This window comes from Ruditapes philippinarum, unplaced genomic scaffold (genome assembly GCF_026571515.1).
Source record: "Ruditapes philippinarum isolate M1 unplaced genomic scaffold, ASM2657151v2 ctg3598_1_1_1_1, whole genome shotgun sequence".
Taxonomy (NCBI): Eukaryota; Metazoa; Mollusca; class Bivalvia; order Venerida; family Veneridae; genus Ruditapes; species Ruditapes philippinarum.
The window spans coordinates 195,417-214,940 of NW_026862647.1; the positions used below are offsets into that span (position 1 = coordinate 195,417).

The window sequence follows — 19,524 nt, forward strand, 5'->3', positions numbered from 1 at the left end:
CCAAATACTTACCAAAGCTAACAGGCAGCTACTATAAAACTTAATTGAACATTAATTTACATATTTTAACAATGACAAGTCCCATGACATACATATTGAAACACTATAATTTTATCATATAAACCACACTGTCACATACTACCTTCCACAGTATCAAACAAACTACCAGTAAGTGTAGTTGAGCTGGGTTGAAATGAAGTCATGGCACCAAGCTTTAGTAATGATAGTTACAGATGTATCTTTGCTGGTGGTCCTTGCTAACTAATGACTTCATTCTAGGGGCGTCCGTGGCCGAGTGGTTTAGGTCATTGACTTCAAACCACTTGCCCCTCACCGCTGTTGGTTCGAATCCCGACAGGGACTTTGGATTCTTTCATGTGAGGAAGCTATCCAGCTAGCTAACGGAACGTCGGTGGTTCTACTCAGGTGCCCATTTGTGCATGAAATAATGCACGGAAGGGCACCTGAAGTCTTCCTCCACCAGTAAAGCTGGAACTTCATGATATGACCTATACTGTGTCGATGTGACGTAAAACCAAAAAACAAACAAAACAAACAAAACAAACTTCATTCTATATTCTTTATGGTGATTATGGCTCGTTTTGTCCCTATAGCTGCCAAGCATTTTGTTTACTTCATATACCCTGTTAAATTTGATTAAATGGTTAGCTTGTCCTGAAATCTGTCTGTTGTAAGTTTGTGTTGAGTTCATTGTCAAAATAAAAGAATTATGCTGCATTCAGTGAGTTCAAAAGGACATAATTATTTATCAAAGTACTGATTCTGTCAATATGCAGTATACTATTACAAGGCTGTGGATGAAAACATAAATTTTGTTCTTGATGTGTATTATGGATATAGCTTGTATCAAGAATGATATGGATACAGTTTGTGCCATTGAAACCTTTCATTTGATTGATAACAGTCAAAATCCTGTATTAAAAAAAAACATATAAACATGTACAAAAATAGTTCAGATTTTTGTATAAAAATTGTATGTCTTGACAATGTTGACACCCTAAGTATCTTCAAATGTACAGGGATATAATGATTATAATCATATATATGTAACTGGTGAGATTTGTTATAATGGATTTTGCTTTTAGTACTTTAAGTAACCATTGTTTTTGCTTTGTCTGAAGTTTTTCATACTGTTGTATAAGGGGGGGGGGTGTATCTGATAGTGGTACACCTTGTCTCCAGAGAAAAACATTTTAATACAACATGTGACCAAATGTTGTGTTTAAGAAAGGTATTTGTCTTCATTCTTTACAGTCCTTTGATCTGCCTTGCTTATGCAAATTTACAGGCTATAAAAAGTATAAGATTATCTAGTATGGATTTTGTCTGGGCTAAATGAACAGTTGTTTCTTAAGTTTATTTATGGCAAAGTCGTAAGGATTATTATCGCCTATTTTTCAATAACTCGATCATAGACGGTTTATAATGTTTCAAAATAATGCAAAAATGATCGAATCGCATGCATTAATCTCAAAAGCAAGTTTATAACTACCATTGAAAAGTAAGGTATTGTCCTGCCTAATAGTATATTGATAAATTACAAGGCCACGTAAAAGGTTTTTACCTTATTATCGTTCTGTTTGTTCGGTTTGATTTACGTCACATATGCGAATATTTTCAGTGTAAACAAAGACAGTTGGAGATGGGCCAGATTGAAATATTATGCATTTACTATTGCTTAATGATATTGCTAAATTTGATAAATAGCGTCCACATTGAACCAATTTTTAGTTAGTGCACCGTTGTTAATGGTTTTTGTAGTAAACAGTCCATAATATTTCGAGCCTAAGCCTTGACCTATTTAAAGTTTGTCCTAGTTTACTTAACCTATACTACTTTGGACAAAGTGTCTTAAATATATATATTTTTTTATAACCTTTTAACATTTCATGCCAGTGAATTTCAAGCAATGCAGTAACAATAACCATGTGATTGTAAAATTTACATGTGTGTATTTCAGACACTTTTTGCACAATCTATTGTATGAAATATTTCATTGACTTTTTCTATATTGAAGATCATCCCATTACCTCTACCATTTGTTCAAGCTGCTCATTTTGAAATGTTAACTGTTTCTAGAATAGACCTGTTCTGAGAGTCAGGCCATCTTTAAAATTATCGGTTTCTCTACAAATGACTATTTATCCCATATGATTTCTGAATTGGCAGCCAGAGACAAATGACTATAAGAATAAATTTCACTTTGCCCAAGGATCCAACCAGCAACCCATGATTTACAAATCCAGCGCTCTTTCTATTAAACTATGTTTGCATTGCAGACATTTGATTTTAGTATTTAAAACTAAAATCCTTTAAAATACTATAAGGCAATTCCAGATTTTAAATAAATCAGAGAAGTCCATTACAAAACTTGAGCAAGATGGAGGTTAATTAACTGAAGTATCAGGATCATTTAAAAGTACAAATGTATACAAGGACATGATTCATAAATTATATACTTTATTTATATTACACATACACACTGTTAATTATCTTTTTCCTGTGAACTCTTACTTCTGACCTAGACTTCCAATGTACATGTAGTTTATAAACTTAATTGTCTGTAAAGAATTCCAGAAGCTGTTTTGTTCTTTTTAAACTGACTAGTATATTGATATTGAAGAATAAATATAATTGCATAATTCAATATATTGATGGATATTTCGAGGGTTGACTGCAAAACTGTAGTAACTTATATAAAATAAAGACGGACTTACAGCAGTGTTGCAAATAACCCTTGATTTGTATGGGCTCTATGTTTTGATAAAATTAAGACAACAGAAAATATAATTCTTACTGTCCTCAAAAGATATGTTCTCTTTTCTATTACCGGTATTTATAGGTTTCACTGTGGAATCAAAATTTCAGTTTTAGGCTATTATGTCTATATAGGCTATAAATGAATAGATTGTATAGACACTTTATACCACCACTGTTCGATTAAAATGTTGTTGTTTTACACACATCTGTTTGCTTGTATTACTGTATATGTATTTCTTGCATTGAAAGAAACAATAAATAAGGTTTGTGCATTGGATCAAGTAACAGTATTGTGTAATAAATCATTTTTGATACAGTTTAAACCAAAACCTGCAGTATAACACGTGCAGGCCAGCCTGCGCATCCATGCAGTCTGACCAGGCTCTAAACTGTTGCCTTGGTAGCTCATTTTTCTGTATTTTCATATTATGAAATCTTTTAAACTTTAAAAAGGCCATTCCAAAAGTTGGGCTAGTCTCAAACAGTTTTGTAGTGTATACATGTATCAGTACAGATAACAAAATCTGACACCCTCTCATTATAAACAGTGTTTTATCACCCCGACCAATATACATGTATTTTGTTTTTTCATACGAAAAGAACATGCATTGTAAATGATTTTCCTCAACTTACATGTATAAATAGTGTCACACAATCAGGTAGATCAAATTCTACAGCTGTTTATGTTTTAATGTTATAAAAAATAACTACCATTAATAATGCTGTCAAGGTAATTGAACACTTGAGTTAGCGGATATTCTTCGGATGTGTATAAGAATTCATAATATTTTATGATTGCTCATAAATAATAATTATTTCTCATTTCAGTTTTTAAATGGTTATATATGGTATATTAAAGTGCTTTGATATTGAAAATTTCAAAGGCATATGTTGTAACCTTGTCATGGCTAGAATTTATTATGTGTATTATAGTGTTTGCAATATTTTGCTAGTTTCAATAAAGGTGATTCACATTTTTCATTTGTATCTCACATTTTGCTAGTTTGCTAGTGTTAAAATTCCAATGCTGCATGTACGTGTATGTGCTCATTTGTATATACACCAGTATGCACCTTTTTTCGTATCTTTACAGCTGCAGAAGCAGAGCCAGAGTCTTCAGGATAAGGGATTTAGTAAGTCCATGTGCTTCTGCAGATGTAAATGCTCAAAAAAAGGGTGCATTAGCAATATTCTTGCATTAAATTATACATTTAATTTGGTAATTTCTGTTTCTCGTATTATAAAAGAAACTATTTTGTTGTGCTTTCTAGTGTTGAATGGCATTAGAATAATGTAACAATGGAGCCATGGTTTTTCCATTGCTCGACTGACATAAGTTTGGCCATAATGAATGTACAACCCTTATGTATTGCTTTGTATTTATGCCTTTAAAAACGTTTTCAGGTCTATGTAAAATGTAAACTTAATGTTGATATTTTTGTATATTTTCAGGAATGCAGGTGTTGAACTGTTGAAGGTAAGTTTCCGGTTTGTCTACAATATTTGTTTATTTATTTCAAACTTCTGCTTGAGATAAACTTTAAACAGATACTTCAGTAACATCTTTAAATAATGTACCTAAACCAACTATCATTTGAGTGGATACAGGCTATACATACAGCTTGTTTTCATTTTTAGCTCGACTTTTCTATGAAAAGGGGAGCTATCCTACTCGCCCCGGCGTCGGCGTCGGCGTCGGCGTTAGCGTTGGCGTCACACCTTGGTTAAGTTTTTCGTACCACCCCACTTTATTTCAGAAGTATTACAAGTATGGCTTTTGAAACTTACCATACTTGTTCACCATCATAACCTCCATCTACAGACAAGAGTACATAACTCTGTCAAGGTTTTTGACAGAATTATGGCCCTTTTTTGACTTAGAAAGTGTATTGAGCTTGGTTAAGTTTTTTGTACCACCTCACTTTATTTCAAAACCATTGGAGGTATTGCTTTGAAACTGACCATACTTGTTTACCATCACGACCTTCATCAACAGACAAGAGACATAACTCTGTCAAGGTTTTTGACAGAATTATGCCCCTTTTTGACTTAGAAAATACATTGAATATGGGTAAAATCCACTTATTGCCTTAACCCTTTGAGATATTGCTTTGAAACTTTTAATGCTATTTCACATCATTACCCCCATCTGTACGCAAGAGAAGGTAACTCTGTCAAGGATTTGTTTTAAAAATTAAGGCCTTTTATCGACTTAGAATCTTGGTTAAGTTTTTAGTACCAGTCCACTTTTTGACTGAACTGTTTGAGATATTAATTTGAAAGTTGGAATACTTGTTTTACCATCATGGTCCCAAAACATGGGCAGGAGAAGGTAATTCTGTTAAGGATTTTATTTGAATTATGGCCCTTTTTGACTTAGAAACTCAGTTAAGATTTTCATTCTTGTCCACTTGTTGACTTAACCATTTGAGATATTACTTTGGAAGTTGGAGTTCTTATGTGCCATCATGAGACCTATCTGTAAGCAAGAGAAGATAACTCTGTGAAAATGTTTCTTGATTTGTACTTAGAAATTCCTAGTTAAAGTCTTGTGTGCCCTTAACTGTCAAAGTTTTGTTTTATAGGCAAGCACTAAAAAAGTCGAGCGCGCTGTCCTTCTGACAGCTCTTGTTTAAAGGACACTTAATTTGGTTGAATGGGTCAGATCATATAAACAAATAAATGAGTCACCGAAAATTTGCTGTGCCAGATTGTGGACACATTGATTCAATATTCAGAATAAAACATGATGTAATATTGTTTTGTCTGAATGGCGGTGTAAATATTGTGGTTCTTGTCTGTCTCACTTCAGATATATCAAAGTATTCTATAATTTAATTTTACACTGTACAGAAGTAAAATATCATGGAAACAATGTTCATTAGTTTTCTACTATTTTGCACAATTTGTGTGTGTGTATCTTACAAAAAAAAAATCCCAATGTTTTTTATAAATATGAGCATGAAAACTATCAGTGTATTGATTTGTGGACTTTTCATGCAGAAATTCTCTATGATAAAGTATATAATTATTAAAGTATTTATAGAAAATTAACAAATGATTATAATATATCAAATGGTTGTATTGTAGTTGCTATAACATGTATATAATGTTGAAGTAGAGTCAACATGTTAATGGATGCCTTTCAAGTACTTGCCTTCACAGCTGTGACTTCAAGTCCTCCCATAGTCTTTAAATTCTTTCTTACAGTTCTGTAGTTTCCTTCAGGTATCTATAATGCTTGGAGAGGCACCCCCGTGACCCTTAGGTCTTTTGCACCATCAAAGATTGAAAGTAGCTAATCAATATACATGTATGCCCTTTTCAGTGTCAGTGTAACTTTAAAAAAAGTCCCAACAACAACATGTATCTGTAGGTTGCTTTATTATAAATATGCTTTGATAATAATAATACAAAAGAAACTTACCAGTTAGTAACATGGTGGCCTGCATAACCTGTTCTGTCTGACTCTAAGTCTATAGACATGGTTGCTTAATTTTCTTATTTTTGCTAAATTAATACCTTTGGGCTCAATTTGTGCATTTGAGTTAGTCTTACTTGTGATTTTAAGCCTTTTCAGTATCTAAATGTGAATGTTAGTGCAGTGTTGTCATAAAGGATGGATACTTTAGCTGGCCTGAATTATTCCTACCAGCTTTGAGACAGTTTAAAAAGGACAGATACAAAGAAGGTCATAGGTAGTATAAGTGGGATAATTTTGTTTACGTGCGGCGTGAGAGTTTCATTATAAAATAAAAGCAAACAGACCCTGGATCTCAATTATTTTATTAACTATATATATTTTTTTGAAGACATTTTAACTATTTTTATGAGTACATAGTCATTTAGGCTGCCGCACCGTCCCGTAACCTTCTTAAAGTAGAAACAATTTATTACAAAATATTTAAGATTTATCACTTGAATTATGAATAGCTTTAAAGAAGTTGTGTTTTGCAGATGCAATGTTTGTATTTAGCTATTAGAGTTTATTTTTGAAAATTTAAGTAAAATAACACAAGCTGATTATACTGAAATAGATTCTGATGCAGGTTTTTGAAGTGCACGTGAAATTTCTATCAGACATAATGAGCACATCATTAGTTTTCTTGCAGTGTTATGGGCTGCCTTATCTGCTTTGTGGCTAGCTGTCAAAATTTTGAATTAATTCACTGGAGTTTGAAAGTTATTAAAAAATTAAAAAACTTGTGCCCTAGGTGTCCAAATGGAAATGGTCTGACTTAGAAACACTAGCCCATTACCACTGTGGGTTCAAATACTGCCACTTTCATGTGAGGAATCCAACTTGTTCTCAACTTGCACATGTGGCTACAATAATGCATAGAGGAGTACCTTAGGTCTTCCCTGACCAGGAAAGCTGGAAATTCGCAATTTGACCTTTACAGTGTTGGTTATGACTTTTAAAACTCAACGAAACAACTGAAAAAGAATCTGCCTTTTAAATATTACTATAACTCTTTTTGCACCAGTCCTGCAGTTGTTACTGTTACATTCATTTATATTATAAACCCTTAACCTTTTCCCTTATATAAGCGTGTTTTGAGGGCTTTGTGCCTCCCTTCCTTTTTTTTTGAGGCCTCAAACAGTGTAAAAATGCCTATTTAGGCACCAAACACTGTTTTTCATTTGAGAAATGTTGCTAAAAAAGTGACTACTTTTTCGGCACGGTTCCCCATCAAACTGGTACATCAGGGGGTTGCCAAAAGGGGGATGTGTTTGGGGGGTTTGAAGGTAGGCGGTAGTGCCCCTCATCACCAAGAAAATTTTGGACATGTGACAGGCTAAAAATGGCCTCAGGTGGATCCTAGGGTAACTAGAATCCGATGATGAAAAGCCTTTTACTTTATCTTAATTCATTGAGTAGTCACAGCACTTTGAAATCAGTTCTGATGGGAAAAAAAAAACAATGCAAAATAGTGATTTTTGGCAATTTTAAGACGTCGCCCGTTGCCATGGTAACAGAAAATTTACGATTGAGCATGCTGTTACAGAGGCTATGGTCCAGTCAAAATTTGTGCCAAGTTTCATCAGTATTGAAGCATTTTTCATAGTTCTATAGCAGTTTGAACTTGTAACAGGAGATTTTTACAATATGCTCATGGGGTAAAAGTTTAAGAGAATTCTTTTAAGAAAATTCTGTGACTTTTGGATTTTCAAACCGTGGCTAAGATTCACCCTTCAGTGCAGGAACAGGCTGGATACAGATGGGGTCATTATATTGCCACACTCCCTCCACACTGTTTTGGAAGCCATGATATTAACTGATGTTGCTTTACTTGTATAACAGGCTCATCCTGGCAGTCCTCAAACAGTCAACAGTATAGAGTCTGAATTTGTATACATTTATTGCCACTTACATTCAAAAGGGTTGATTGAGAGCCTCAAGATATCTGCAATGTAATTTAAAAGTGAATGACATCGATGAAGTAGGGATGGTATCACTAGTGCCTGTTGACCTGTGCTACTTGAGAATTTGTTTTTATTTTAACTAGTTGGTTAAAAATATTATAAAATGATTACAAGCAGCTGTCTGAACTAAGTTTAGATATTGATTTTCAAAAAAATGTACATAAAAAATAATTTTAATACTACATGTTGAAATTATAATGCAGTGGAAATATTGGCTTTAAATTGTAAAGACGTTAAGGTGTCATATTTTTTTTTTACAATCTAATACACCTCAAATCAAAATGCCTTGAATTTTTAATATATTATGTATTGTTGGTATTTAAGAACAAGTTATTTAATATTTGTGATAAGACATTGCATGATTTTTATCCAATACAATTAATTTATATGGTATGCTGAAATACCACTGTGTCATAAAAAACATATAAAGTATGAAATTTGGATGATTACATTTCTAAATTAAGATTTTATTTGGAAAGAAATTTAATTTAGAATGAATGCTAATTGTTAATTACAGAGTGCACTTTAGTTCAGTGTTTTTAATCTGCCAAAATAAGGAAGATATGAATATAGTATTTGTTGACATTCTGACATATTGAGATATATTAACCCAAGTACATTTAAAAAAAAACTCCACCTCTCCTTATAAATGACTTCTTTTTGCTTATTTCATTAATTGTATATGTGTCTTGATTTTCAAACATAAGAAATAATACTATTGTAAAGGTTAATAGCTTCCCATTAATTTTTTTCAAGTCATTGTTGTTTATGGTTGTTGCTAAAGGGAAGTAAATACTGTTCAGGGTGATTACTAAAGGGAAGTAAATGACACTATGTTTCATATATGTCTACCCTTTATCGTTAAATGTTAACAAGCAGAATGTTAGCTACCATTAAAGTGACATGCTTCCAGATGTGTAAAATAAAACTCCAGAAAGTCAAATTTATAGAAAATATATTTTATAGTTTAATATAAACAAGTGGTAGATATAAAATCTTATGTTCATAGACCAGGTGAAACTTTGAATATAAATGTACCATGTTAAAGAAGACGGAATTTACTATTTTTGTCACCATAATTTTGCCATGCAGGATTTTTTTACATATTTTACATATTTTAACATTATATTAACTATATGTACAATGTATTTAGTGCCTTGAAAGCTAGGTTGAATCTATGAATTTCACCGAGTATTATTATCACTTTCAAACAGAAAACTTTTTAAGATTTCATATCTTGAGGTGCGACGTTTTTAACATATGTAAAAAAAGGTATGAAATCTTTATGCAGTTTTCATTTTAACATAGAAAAAAAGTGAATGGAATAGATGCTATACAATAGTAGGTTGTTACAATTTATTATCTAGTCGTAAAAAGCTTCAGTCATGTGTTCCAGTCACCTCTGTTATGCCAAATCAAATTACAAACATGTGTTATTAATACGAACAATTTAATATTGTATATAATACTTTAATATATTGTATATTATACCTGGAGAATATGAAATATTCAAGTTTGTCTGATAATGTCTGAAATATTCTATACAGCAATTGTGTTCCATATATAAATATATTAGTACGAAATTAACAGACATGAATGGTCTTTAATCATTTTCAGACTGGGTCTAACAGAAATTCACAATTATATAAGAAACAATGTGTATTTTTTCTCCAGTTTTCATGGTAGTTCATATCTATTCGTAATTCATGGAAAAACTGCCAAAATAAGATTATGTAACATATGCTATTTCAACCATATCATCATTCAACAAAATATCATAGTCATATGACAATGATGTCAAATTTCAATATCATTTAGCCATAGTTTAAGTTGTATCAAAGCATTTGGACTTATCCTGACAATTTTTATCATATACTTAGCCATATTTTGTTCAGATCATAAAGTGTTTGGTCTTATTTTAGCCATTATGGTCTTACTTTAGCCATTATGGTCTTACTCTAGCCATTTTGGTCTTATCTTAACCATTTGGTTTCATATCCAGTTGGTCTTTATTCTTGGCCAATATGATATTATCAAACTAAAGTAATACCACTATCAAGGGGAATGCATAGAATTTTCTGGAATGGCATTGTCATATAGATCATGTGACTTGTCATTACCAAATTTATGAAACAATAGGCTTGGCTATGCATGATAGTTATCATATAATGGCAAAAATAGATATATATCTTTAGTTATATTACATTCATATGAGACATAGACAAATCTGTATTAACATGTCTGTAAGTGAACCCTAATAATATAAATGCTCCTTATATCTCTACAATAGAAATTTTATACAGTCTACAGTCCTCATACATTGTTCATTTATATTCATAAATTGGATCTTTGGTTTTCTGTATTGCAGATAGTCCCATGGGTCTTTCAATGTGTATCAGTTATTCAGGGTCTTTAAGAGCATGATCATCAGTAGAATGAAACTGGGGATTGATTATCAATAAATAAAAGTTGGCAACATGAAAAAATGTCATTATAACTGTTTCAATACTATCTATAGAGTATAATGAGATTGAACCAGTCCTGGTCCTAATGATTGTTGTTTGTTGTGAAAGTAGGCCAGATAACCAGTCTGAACACTTGCAGGGAAAAGCGCTTTGCAAATAGTTTTTTAACCAGGTTTTCCGAAGACCAGGTTTTCCGAAGGAAAAAACTGGTTTTTAGATTGAGGTATGTCGGCGGGCGGATGGGCGGACGGGCGAGCGTAAACAATTTCTTCTGTGCGCAACTCCTCCTACATTTTTCAACGGATTTTGACCAAACTTTCACAGAAGCTTTGTCATCAAGTGACCTGGCGCATATTGTCAGGGTTTTGTGATTGGATAATATTTGACCTAATTATGGCCCTTTGATTTTTTTCCTTATATAGAATATATAGTGAATAACTTCTTCTGTGCCCAACTGTTCCTACATTTCTCAATGGATTTTGACCAAACTTTCACAGAGGCTTTGTCATCAAGTGCCCTGGCGCATATTGTCGGGGTTTTGTGATTGGATAATATTTGACCTAATTATGGCCCTTTGTTTTTTTTCCTTATATAGAATATATAGTGAATAACTTCTTCTGTGCCCAACTGTTCCTACATTTCTCAATGGATTTTGACCAAACTTTCACAGAGGCTTTGTAATCAAGTGCCCTGGCGCATATTGTCGGGGTTTTGTGATTGGATAATATTTGACCTAATTATGGCCCTTTGTTTTTTTTCCCCAATATAGGATATATAGTGAACGATTTTCTGTGCGCAACTCCTCCTACATTTCTCAACGGAATTTGACCAAACTTTCACAGAGGCTTTGTCATCAAGTGCCTTAGGGCATATTGTCAGGGTTTTGTGATTGTATAATATTTGACCTAATTATGGCCCTTTGTTTTTTTCCTTATACAGATTATATAGTGAACAATTTTTACCATGCGCAACTTCTCCTACATTTCTCAACAGATTTTGACCAAACTTTCACAGAAGCTTTGTTATCAAATGCCCTGGCGCACATCATCGGGGTTTTGTGATTGGATAATATTTGACCTAATTATGGCCCTTTGTTTTTTTCCTTATACAGATTATATACATGTAGTGAACAATTTTTACCATGCTCAACTTCTCCTACATTTCTCAACAGATTTTGACCAAACTTTCACAGAGGCTTTGTCATCAAGTGCCCTGGCGCACATTATCAGGATTTTGTGATTGGATAATATTTGACCTAATTATGGCCCTTTGTTATTTTTCCTTATACAGAATATATAGTGAAAAAATTCTTTTGTGCTGAACTCCTACATTTCTCAACGGATTTTGTTCAAACTTTCACAGTAGCTTTTTTATCCAGTGCCCTGGCTCATACGTGGGGTTTTGTGATTGAATAATTTTTTATTTAATTATGGCCCTTTGTTTTTTTTCCTTATACAGAATATAATTATAGTGAAAACTTCCTCTGTGGCAATTCCTCCTACATTATTCATGTTTTACATTGCACATAGTTACATTGTTTGTTGCTTGTATTTGTATTTTAAATACAACATATTTATCTACAATGGTGATAATTGAAAACCTGGTTTCATGGCATTGCCATGTTTCTTGTCTTTTATTGAAATAAAGCAAAAATTGATAATAATTGTCTTAATACTTGCAGAGAAAAGAACTTCGCACATGGTTTTCTTGTATGAAAATAAAGCAAAAATTGATAATGACAATTGAAAATTAACCGTAGACCTATAAAATTGAAATATCCTGCTTTGGATTTCTAATAGTCAATTAATGGTTTAAGAGAGTGTTACTTAACAAAATACAAATATTTAGCAGCCAACTGATTCTAGTCAGACTGTATAGGCTCAAGGTCTGAAATCAGCATGTTCTTCTGCATATACCAGTATTCATTTATTAACGACAGCATTCAAAGAGAAATTCAGATTTAAGTAAACATGATGGCCGGGAACGCCTGTTGAAATAAGGGGAGGGTTTCTTTTAAGACAAGGGATTGAATAAATATTACAGGTGGTCTTGATTGTTGTACAATTTGGCTGAAATTATTATGGCCATTTTAAAAATAGATTTAATTTTAGATTTTTTTTCTTGAAGATCTGCCAAGTCAGACTAAACTGCTTTGTGTGATCTCTAAAATAAACAGAGATTTATTTACCTCTGACTGTGTGGGTTGTATATTAATCTTTCTGAAATATCTTTGACATGTTAAACAGTCCTATTTTTTATTTTCATGCATTAGATCAATAAAGAAATAAATGATATTTGATGTGTTGTTTGAATTACTGCTGAAATCTCAACCCAGCAGAATATGGTTTACTACATGTATTTCTAAGGGTGAGGTTGGGAAATATTTCAATTTTTAGCAAGCAAATTTTTATAATGTTTTATAGCAACATGTAAACACAGAAATGAACTGTATATAAAAAACTGGGGTATATCTTAAACTTTGTTTCCCTTAAGACACTGCAATAGAATTGTCTTAGCAATAAAATTACATTGAAAAAAGATATAAAAAAGTAACCTAATCCTCCACCCACACCCTATCTTCAATGCCCACCCCCACAACCTAGTCTTTAGAATTTGTCATTTTTGAAGAAAGTTCAAAAGTAATCTCATGATCTTCTCTGAGTTCTTTTAATTTAAAACCCAACCCAAACAAAAAAGTGTTTGAATTGGATTATTTGTCATAAATACCTGCAAGTACTGTGTTAAAAGCAAGCTTAAAATCTGTTAAAATATGTATCAGGTATCATAATAATTAACTTTATTTTAGATAACCGTACATAAATAATTTACTGTTTCCTTTTGGTTTTTGAGAATAAGCTAGTTTTTGTTCTGATACTGAATACCAGACGTTTGTTAGAGATTGATTTGTGAAACAACTGTTAAGGTCATAAACAGAATGTCTATTGTAATACCCATTTTATTGTATGCAAATATGTTCTTAACTACTCCCCAGGCAACTTTGGGTTATAAAGAATATGAAAGGAGATTTGATGACCTGTCTTTAAATGCCAGTGTCTGATTGGTTAATTCCTTTCAGAAAATGTCATGATACACCATTACATGTTGAATGTCATGATAAACCATTACATGTTGAATGTCAGAATACACCATTAATTGTTGCATGTCAGAATACACCATTAATTGTTGAATGTCAGAATACACCATTAATTGTTGAAACCCTTCAAATGTCACATGTATACATAGATTGGGTAGCTGTATACATTTAGTGTTTCTATATATTGATTGGGTAGCTGTGTACATTTAGTGTTGCTGTATATTGTTTGGGTAGCTGTATACATTAGGTGTTGATGTATATTGAAGGCAAGCTGTATACATTTATGTTGCTGTATGTTGATTGGGTAGCTGTATACATTTAGTGTTGCTGTATATTGATTGGGTAGCTTTATGCAGGTAGTGTTGCTGTATATTGATTGGGTAGCTGTATACATTGAGTGTTGCTGTATATTGATAGGGTAGCTGTATGCAGGTAGTGTTGCTGTATATTGATTGGGTATCTGTATACATTCAGTGTTGCTGTATATTGATTGGGTGGCTGTAAACATTTAGTGCTGCTGTATATTGATTTGGTAGCTGTATACATTTAGTGTTGCTGCATATTGATTGGGTAGCTGTATACATTTAGTGTTGCTGCATATTGATTGGGTAGCTGTATACAGGTAGTGTTGCTGTATATTGATTGGGTAGCTGTATACATTTAGTGTTGCTGTATATTGATTGGGTAGCTGTATACATTTAGTGTTGCTGTATATTGATTGGGTATCTGTATACATTTAGTGTTGCTGTATGTTGATTGGGTAGCTGTATACATTTAGTGTTGCTGTATATTGATTGGGTAGCTGTATACATTTAGTTTGCTGTATATTGATTTGGTAGCTGTATGCATTTAGTGTTGCTGCATATTGATTGGGTAGCTGTATGCAGGTAGTGTAGCTGTATATTGATTGGGTATCTGTATACATTTAGTGTTGCTGTATATTGATTGGGTGGCTGTATACATTTAGTGTTGCTGTATATTGATTTGGTAGCTGTATACATTTAGTGTTGCTGCATATTGATTGGGTAGCTGTATACATTTAGTGTTGCTGTATATTGATTGGGTAGCTGTATGCAGGTAGTGTTGCTGTATATTGATTGGGTTTCTGTATACATTTAGTGTTGCTGTATATTGATTGGGTAGCTATATACAGTTAGTGTTGCTGTATATTGATTGGGTAGCTGTATACAAGTAGTGTTGCTGTATATTGATTGGGTAGCTGTATACAAGTAGTGTTGCTGTATATTGATTGGGTAGCTTTATACAGTTAGTGTTGCTGTATATTGATTGGGTATCTGTATACATTTAGTGTTGCTGTATATTGATTGGGTAGCTATATACAGTTAGTGTTGCTGTATATTGATTGGGTAGCTGTATACAAGTAGTGTTGCTGTATATTGATTGGGTAGCTATATACATTTAGTGTTGCTGTATATTGATTGGGTAGCTATATACATTTAGTGTTGCTGTATATTGATTGGGTAGCTGTATACATTTAGTGTTGCTGTATATTTATGGCAAGCGGTATACAGGTTTGTACTGGTTGCGTGTTTAGTGGTTATATAGCTGTGTACTAGTTCAACTGTGTGTAGTTGGTTATTGAAGACATAGCTATTTACTTGTGATATGTCAGCATATACTTGTGGCTTTTGCTGACATTATTACAGCTCTAGTGTAATGAACTAAGAGTCCACTCCCACATATCTATTTACATAGCCAATTTACCGATATAAATTAACAAGCCAAAGTCAATCAGGTCTGAGATTTGCTGTATCGAATTGGAACTCAGTCAATATTATTTTAGCCACTGAAGATCATGAGTGTCTACTGGAAGTCATTCTTATTTGTTAACAGTCTCACAAATGACAGGTCCTGCTGAGTGATATGAAACTTTTGCTACAAACTATATGTAAATGTCAAAGTATTTTATGATCAATATAGGCAGATGAATATTATAGGTCTTGCTAAAATCTGTCTTATTCCTTAAAGCTCAGAGGCTTATTCACCATTTATATTTCTCAAGAATTCAGCTACATTGTACATTTTGTACTTTGTAACAGATTTATGTTCTTCACAGTATCAATACAAACTGACTTATAAATGAATTCTTTATGAATAAAAACTAACTACAGGATGATGTTGCTATTTTAATGCCTTCAGATATTATGAAGCAAAATAAATATGATGCTTAATTCTTTTTAATAGATAATATTAAATATAAGTTGATGAATTCATTGTTTTTCTTTACTGTTAAAATATTGTTAAGATCAGATTACATGTTTTTATCACAATTATATATTTTGCTTGAATTTATGAACTTTAAATTGAACAAATATCTTATCAATTGTTATCTGTTGAATGTAGTAACCTTTGACCTTGACATTTTCAGATTGACATTGAAAAGCCATTGGAAGAACAGGGACCATTTGATATGATACTTCATAAGTTTACAGATATACTGGTGAAAGCACAGCAAGGATATATCACAGAACAAAGAATTATGAGAAATATAGAGGTATATAGTAACCATATACAGCATTTAATTTATCACTTAGCCTGCTGGCAATAAAAGATAGTACCCATGCAACCAGTACAGAAAAAGATCAGACGTAACAATTACATCAGTCCAGTCTAATCATGGTCTGCACTGTACGCTATCTAGCAGACAGTCCATATTTTGAAATTTCCCCTAAAGATGTTGAATAGCTTTGTCCAAATTGAAAAATGGATGAGTCTATTTAAGATATTTAGTATATTAGGTGTTAGTAGAATTTCTCTGAAGTCAGTGTCCTAGACAAACCAATAGTTTTGTCTTTTGTATTGCAATGTACATAATAGTAGGCCTGGAAGCTGTGATTCATTTGTTAGGTAGCAGACAATTAAACTAATTTATGACCTTTGCTTTGTATTGTCTTAGCACATACAGCAAATAAAGATGTGATTCTACATGTACATACATTTGTACTGTAATGTAGAAAAAGACAAATAGCAGATTTTGTGTGAAAATATCTCCCCATCTTGACAATGTGAAATTTAAACCAGTTTGCACCGAACTATCTGGAATGTACTACTAGTTATACAAAATTACAAATGTAATTGTTGACATAACTGACATAGTTTCATGGATACTGGAAGTAAACACTCTGATATATCAACCTTCTGACTTCTGAATTTGTTTATTTCTTTACAGTAGCACATAGAAACAGTGATAATGATGTTGGAAATCTATCAAAACACATTTTTTCCCCTTCTCAGGTCTTATTTTCTGTCCTGATTGAAGGACCAGACTCTGAGAACTGTTAAGAAGTTCTTTTCATTAATCTTCTTGCATTCAAGCAAACAGAATTTCTGCATTATCTATAAGGAGTGGAGATTTTCTGAAAATCTATGAAACTCTGTATTTGCCATTGATCTTAAATAGCAACAGAAAACAGTATGACTATAAGTATAGATATATCTACACTTTAGCTGTATCTGCTACAGTTACTGAAACTAGAAGAACACAAACAGCCATGATTCTTACAATGAAAACACAAGTAAATAATTAAATAAACAAGTATTATATCTGATAAGGAGTTCAATAATTGAACATAATAGTATCATAATTTATAGATGACTTCTTGACATTTCACGTTTGTGGAAATAGTTTCAAGTTCCAAATTTTACAAGTTACTATAAACTAACTTTTCATTGCAACATTGTTCGGACTTTTTCTTCAGAATTGCCTGGAATCCTCTACATGCCTTACCATGCTATAATTTGTGTAATGGACTTATCCTACATTGAATTTGGAACTGTCCATTATTAACAAGGGGAGCTTTGATATCAAAATGCTGAAATAAAGCAAGCCAATAGTGTAGAGTCTGGCTGGACTGCACAAACAGGCTAGTCTGGATATGTATCAACTAGGCAGATCATGTGATTAGAGTTTTTACCATTCACATTTCATATATAAATCAATATAATGGTTTGTCTAGCAGACATGTATCTTATAAGTAATATATAATGTATTGCACTTTTAAACAATATAATTATTGTTCCCATATTGAATGTAGAACATAGTGAAGAGTATTGGTAAAATTAATAATTACTTTATTGTTCTGTTACTAGACTAATTTATAAGTACATTTCGCATTTTAAAATATTCTAAATAATAGGAGTTTTAACTTTTATAATCCGCCATTTATTATTCACTGTCATTATTATAAATGATGCTTATGTTGTTTACTTAGACATAAAAAAATAGTCTGCGGTGGAATCGCAGAAAAGGCAAAATCTATCTCAGCGTACTGTAGTAAAATAAAAAAATCTGCTTGTAATAAACCGAAAGAGCTAGAGTTTAGATATATGGAATGAAACATGTTTTAGTGTATATCTACCAAATCTAATAGTTCAATGTATGATGGAAATAAAAGTTTGAAAATATTCTAAATTAATGGAGGTTTATAAAATTGCCATTTATTTAATGTTAAGAAAAGCAATTACAGTTTGAATCTTTATATCATGTAATCTTTAACTGATTAAAATGTAACTGATTAGAAATGATAAATCTAACACTTTACTATGATTATATCAAGCATGGAGTGATTAGACTCAGATAAAATGATAGTATAAGTACTTCATCATGTCAAGATACTGATACTACTATTACTATTATCATATATCCCTACTGTCAATATCATGACAACATTACTAGAGAGTTAATATCGGTCAAAAAAGGAATGCGATGTTTTGGTTTTGTTGTCATTCTAAAGAAGTTTAAATATATCCAAGCTTGCATTTTTCTAATTTTAATACCAAAATGATATTTATAAGATAATCTGTGCAGCTTTAAGAAACTGTTGAATCATTATTTTAATAAGACTATTAATCTGTTGAATTTAATACAGAAATCATTAGATTAAACAAGAAAAATGTTGACATATAATCAAATGTCAAGAAATCTGTATTGTTCCTTGAGTTGTTTTGATAATTTGTATTGAGAGAGATACTGGGTCAAATAGTAGTGAAGATTTGAAAGTCAATTGAAATTAAGCTATTTTGAGTAATGTCAAGGCAATAGTGCAATCAATAAAACTCAATAACTTTACAATATCAGTGGTAGAACATGCATTCTTAAAGTAAATTTTCTGTTGGTTGAGGGTTGTTTTTTTTTTCTTTTTTTTTTTTTGTATTCTGGTATTCATATCCTTGGCTACCAATGTTAATGTATTTATTCTTGTCTTATATTTTCAGGATTATATAGATAGTCATCCAGAGTGTATAGTTGTTGACCCACTGGATGGTATCCGTAAGCTTCTAGACAGACATGAACAATATAATCTTGTACTAGATTGCAATACTGTAAATACTGGTAAGTTATACCATGTCTAATGTTTAACCCTTCCACTGCTGGAACTGAAAATGATAAGCCTTTGCCACAAGTGTACCGCCAGGTCAGCCTGCAGATCCGTGCAGTCTCACATCCGTGCAATCTCACCCGGCTCTATACTGAAAGTTGACCAACTTAAATTTTTCATCTTGATTTACCCAAAAATGATAATGGACAGTTCCAAAATAGAAGCTGGACAAGTTCATTCAGGAAATTCAGCAGGTTAAGGATTTAATCTCATTGACTGCTTGTTTCATGAAAGAGAAAATTTATGGTCAAAAGAAAATTTATGGCCTAGACAGGGTGTTTTTGTCAGGTTTAGATTACAAAAATATGATAGAAATATGGAAATAATACTTGTATAGCTCTACATTTTGTGAAATATA

General features: G+C 32.3%; 1 protein-coding gene across 2 annotated transcripts in view; it reads left to right on the plus strand.

Moving 5' to 3' along the window:
• The window catches only part of LOC132719706 (inositol-tetrakisphosphate 1-kinase-like), a 53,568-nt gene that overhangs the window by 5,687 nt on the left and 28,357 nt on the right, over positions 1 to 19,524 (plus strand). For both annotated transcript variants that reach the window (XR_009624265.1, XM_060703546.1), the window contains exons 2-4: positions 4,234 to 4,258; positions 16,157 to 16,282; positions 19,003 to 19,120. Coding sequence is in view for 1 of the 2 variants with exons in the window: in XM_060703546.1 (XP_060559529.1) it covers positions 4,234 to 4,258; positions 16,157 to 16,282; positions 19,003 to 19,120 (269 nt within the window). In the remaining variant the exon portion in view is untranslated. The remainder of the gene's footprint in view (positions 1 to 4,233; positions 4,259 to 16,156; positions 16,283 to 19,002; positions 19,121 to 19,524) is intronic.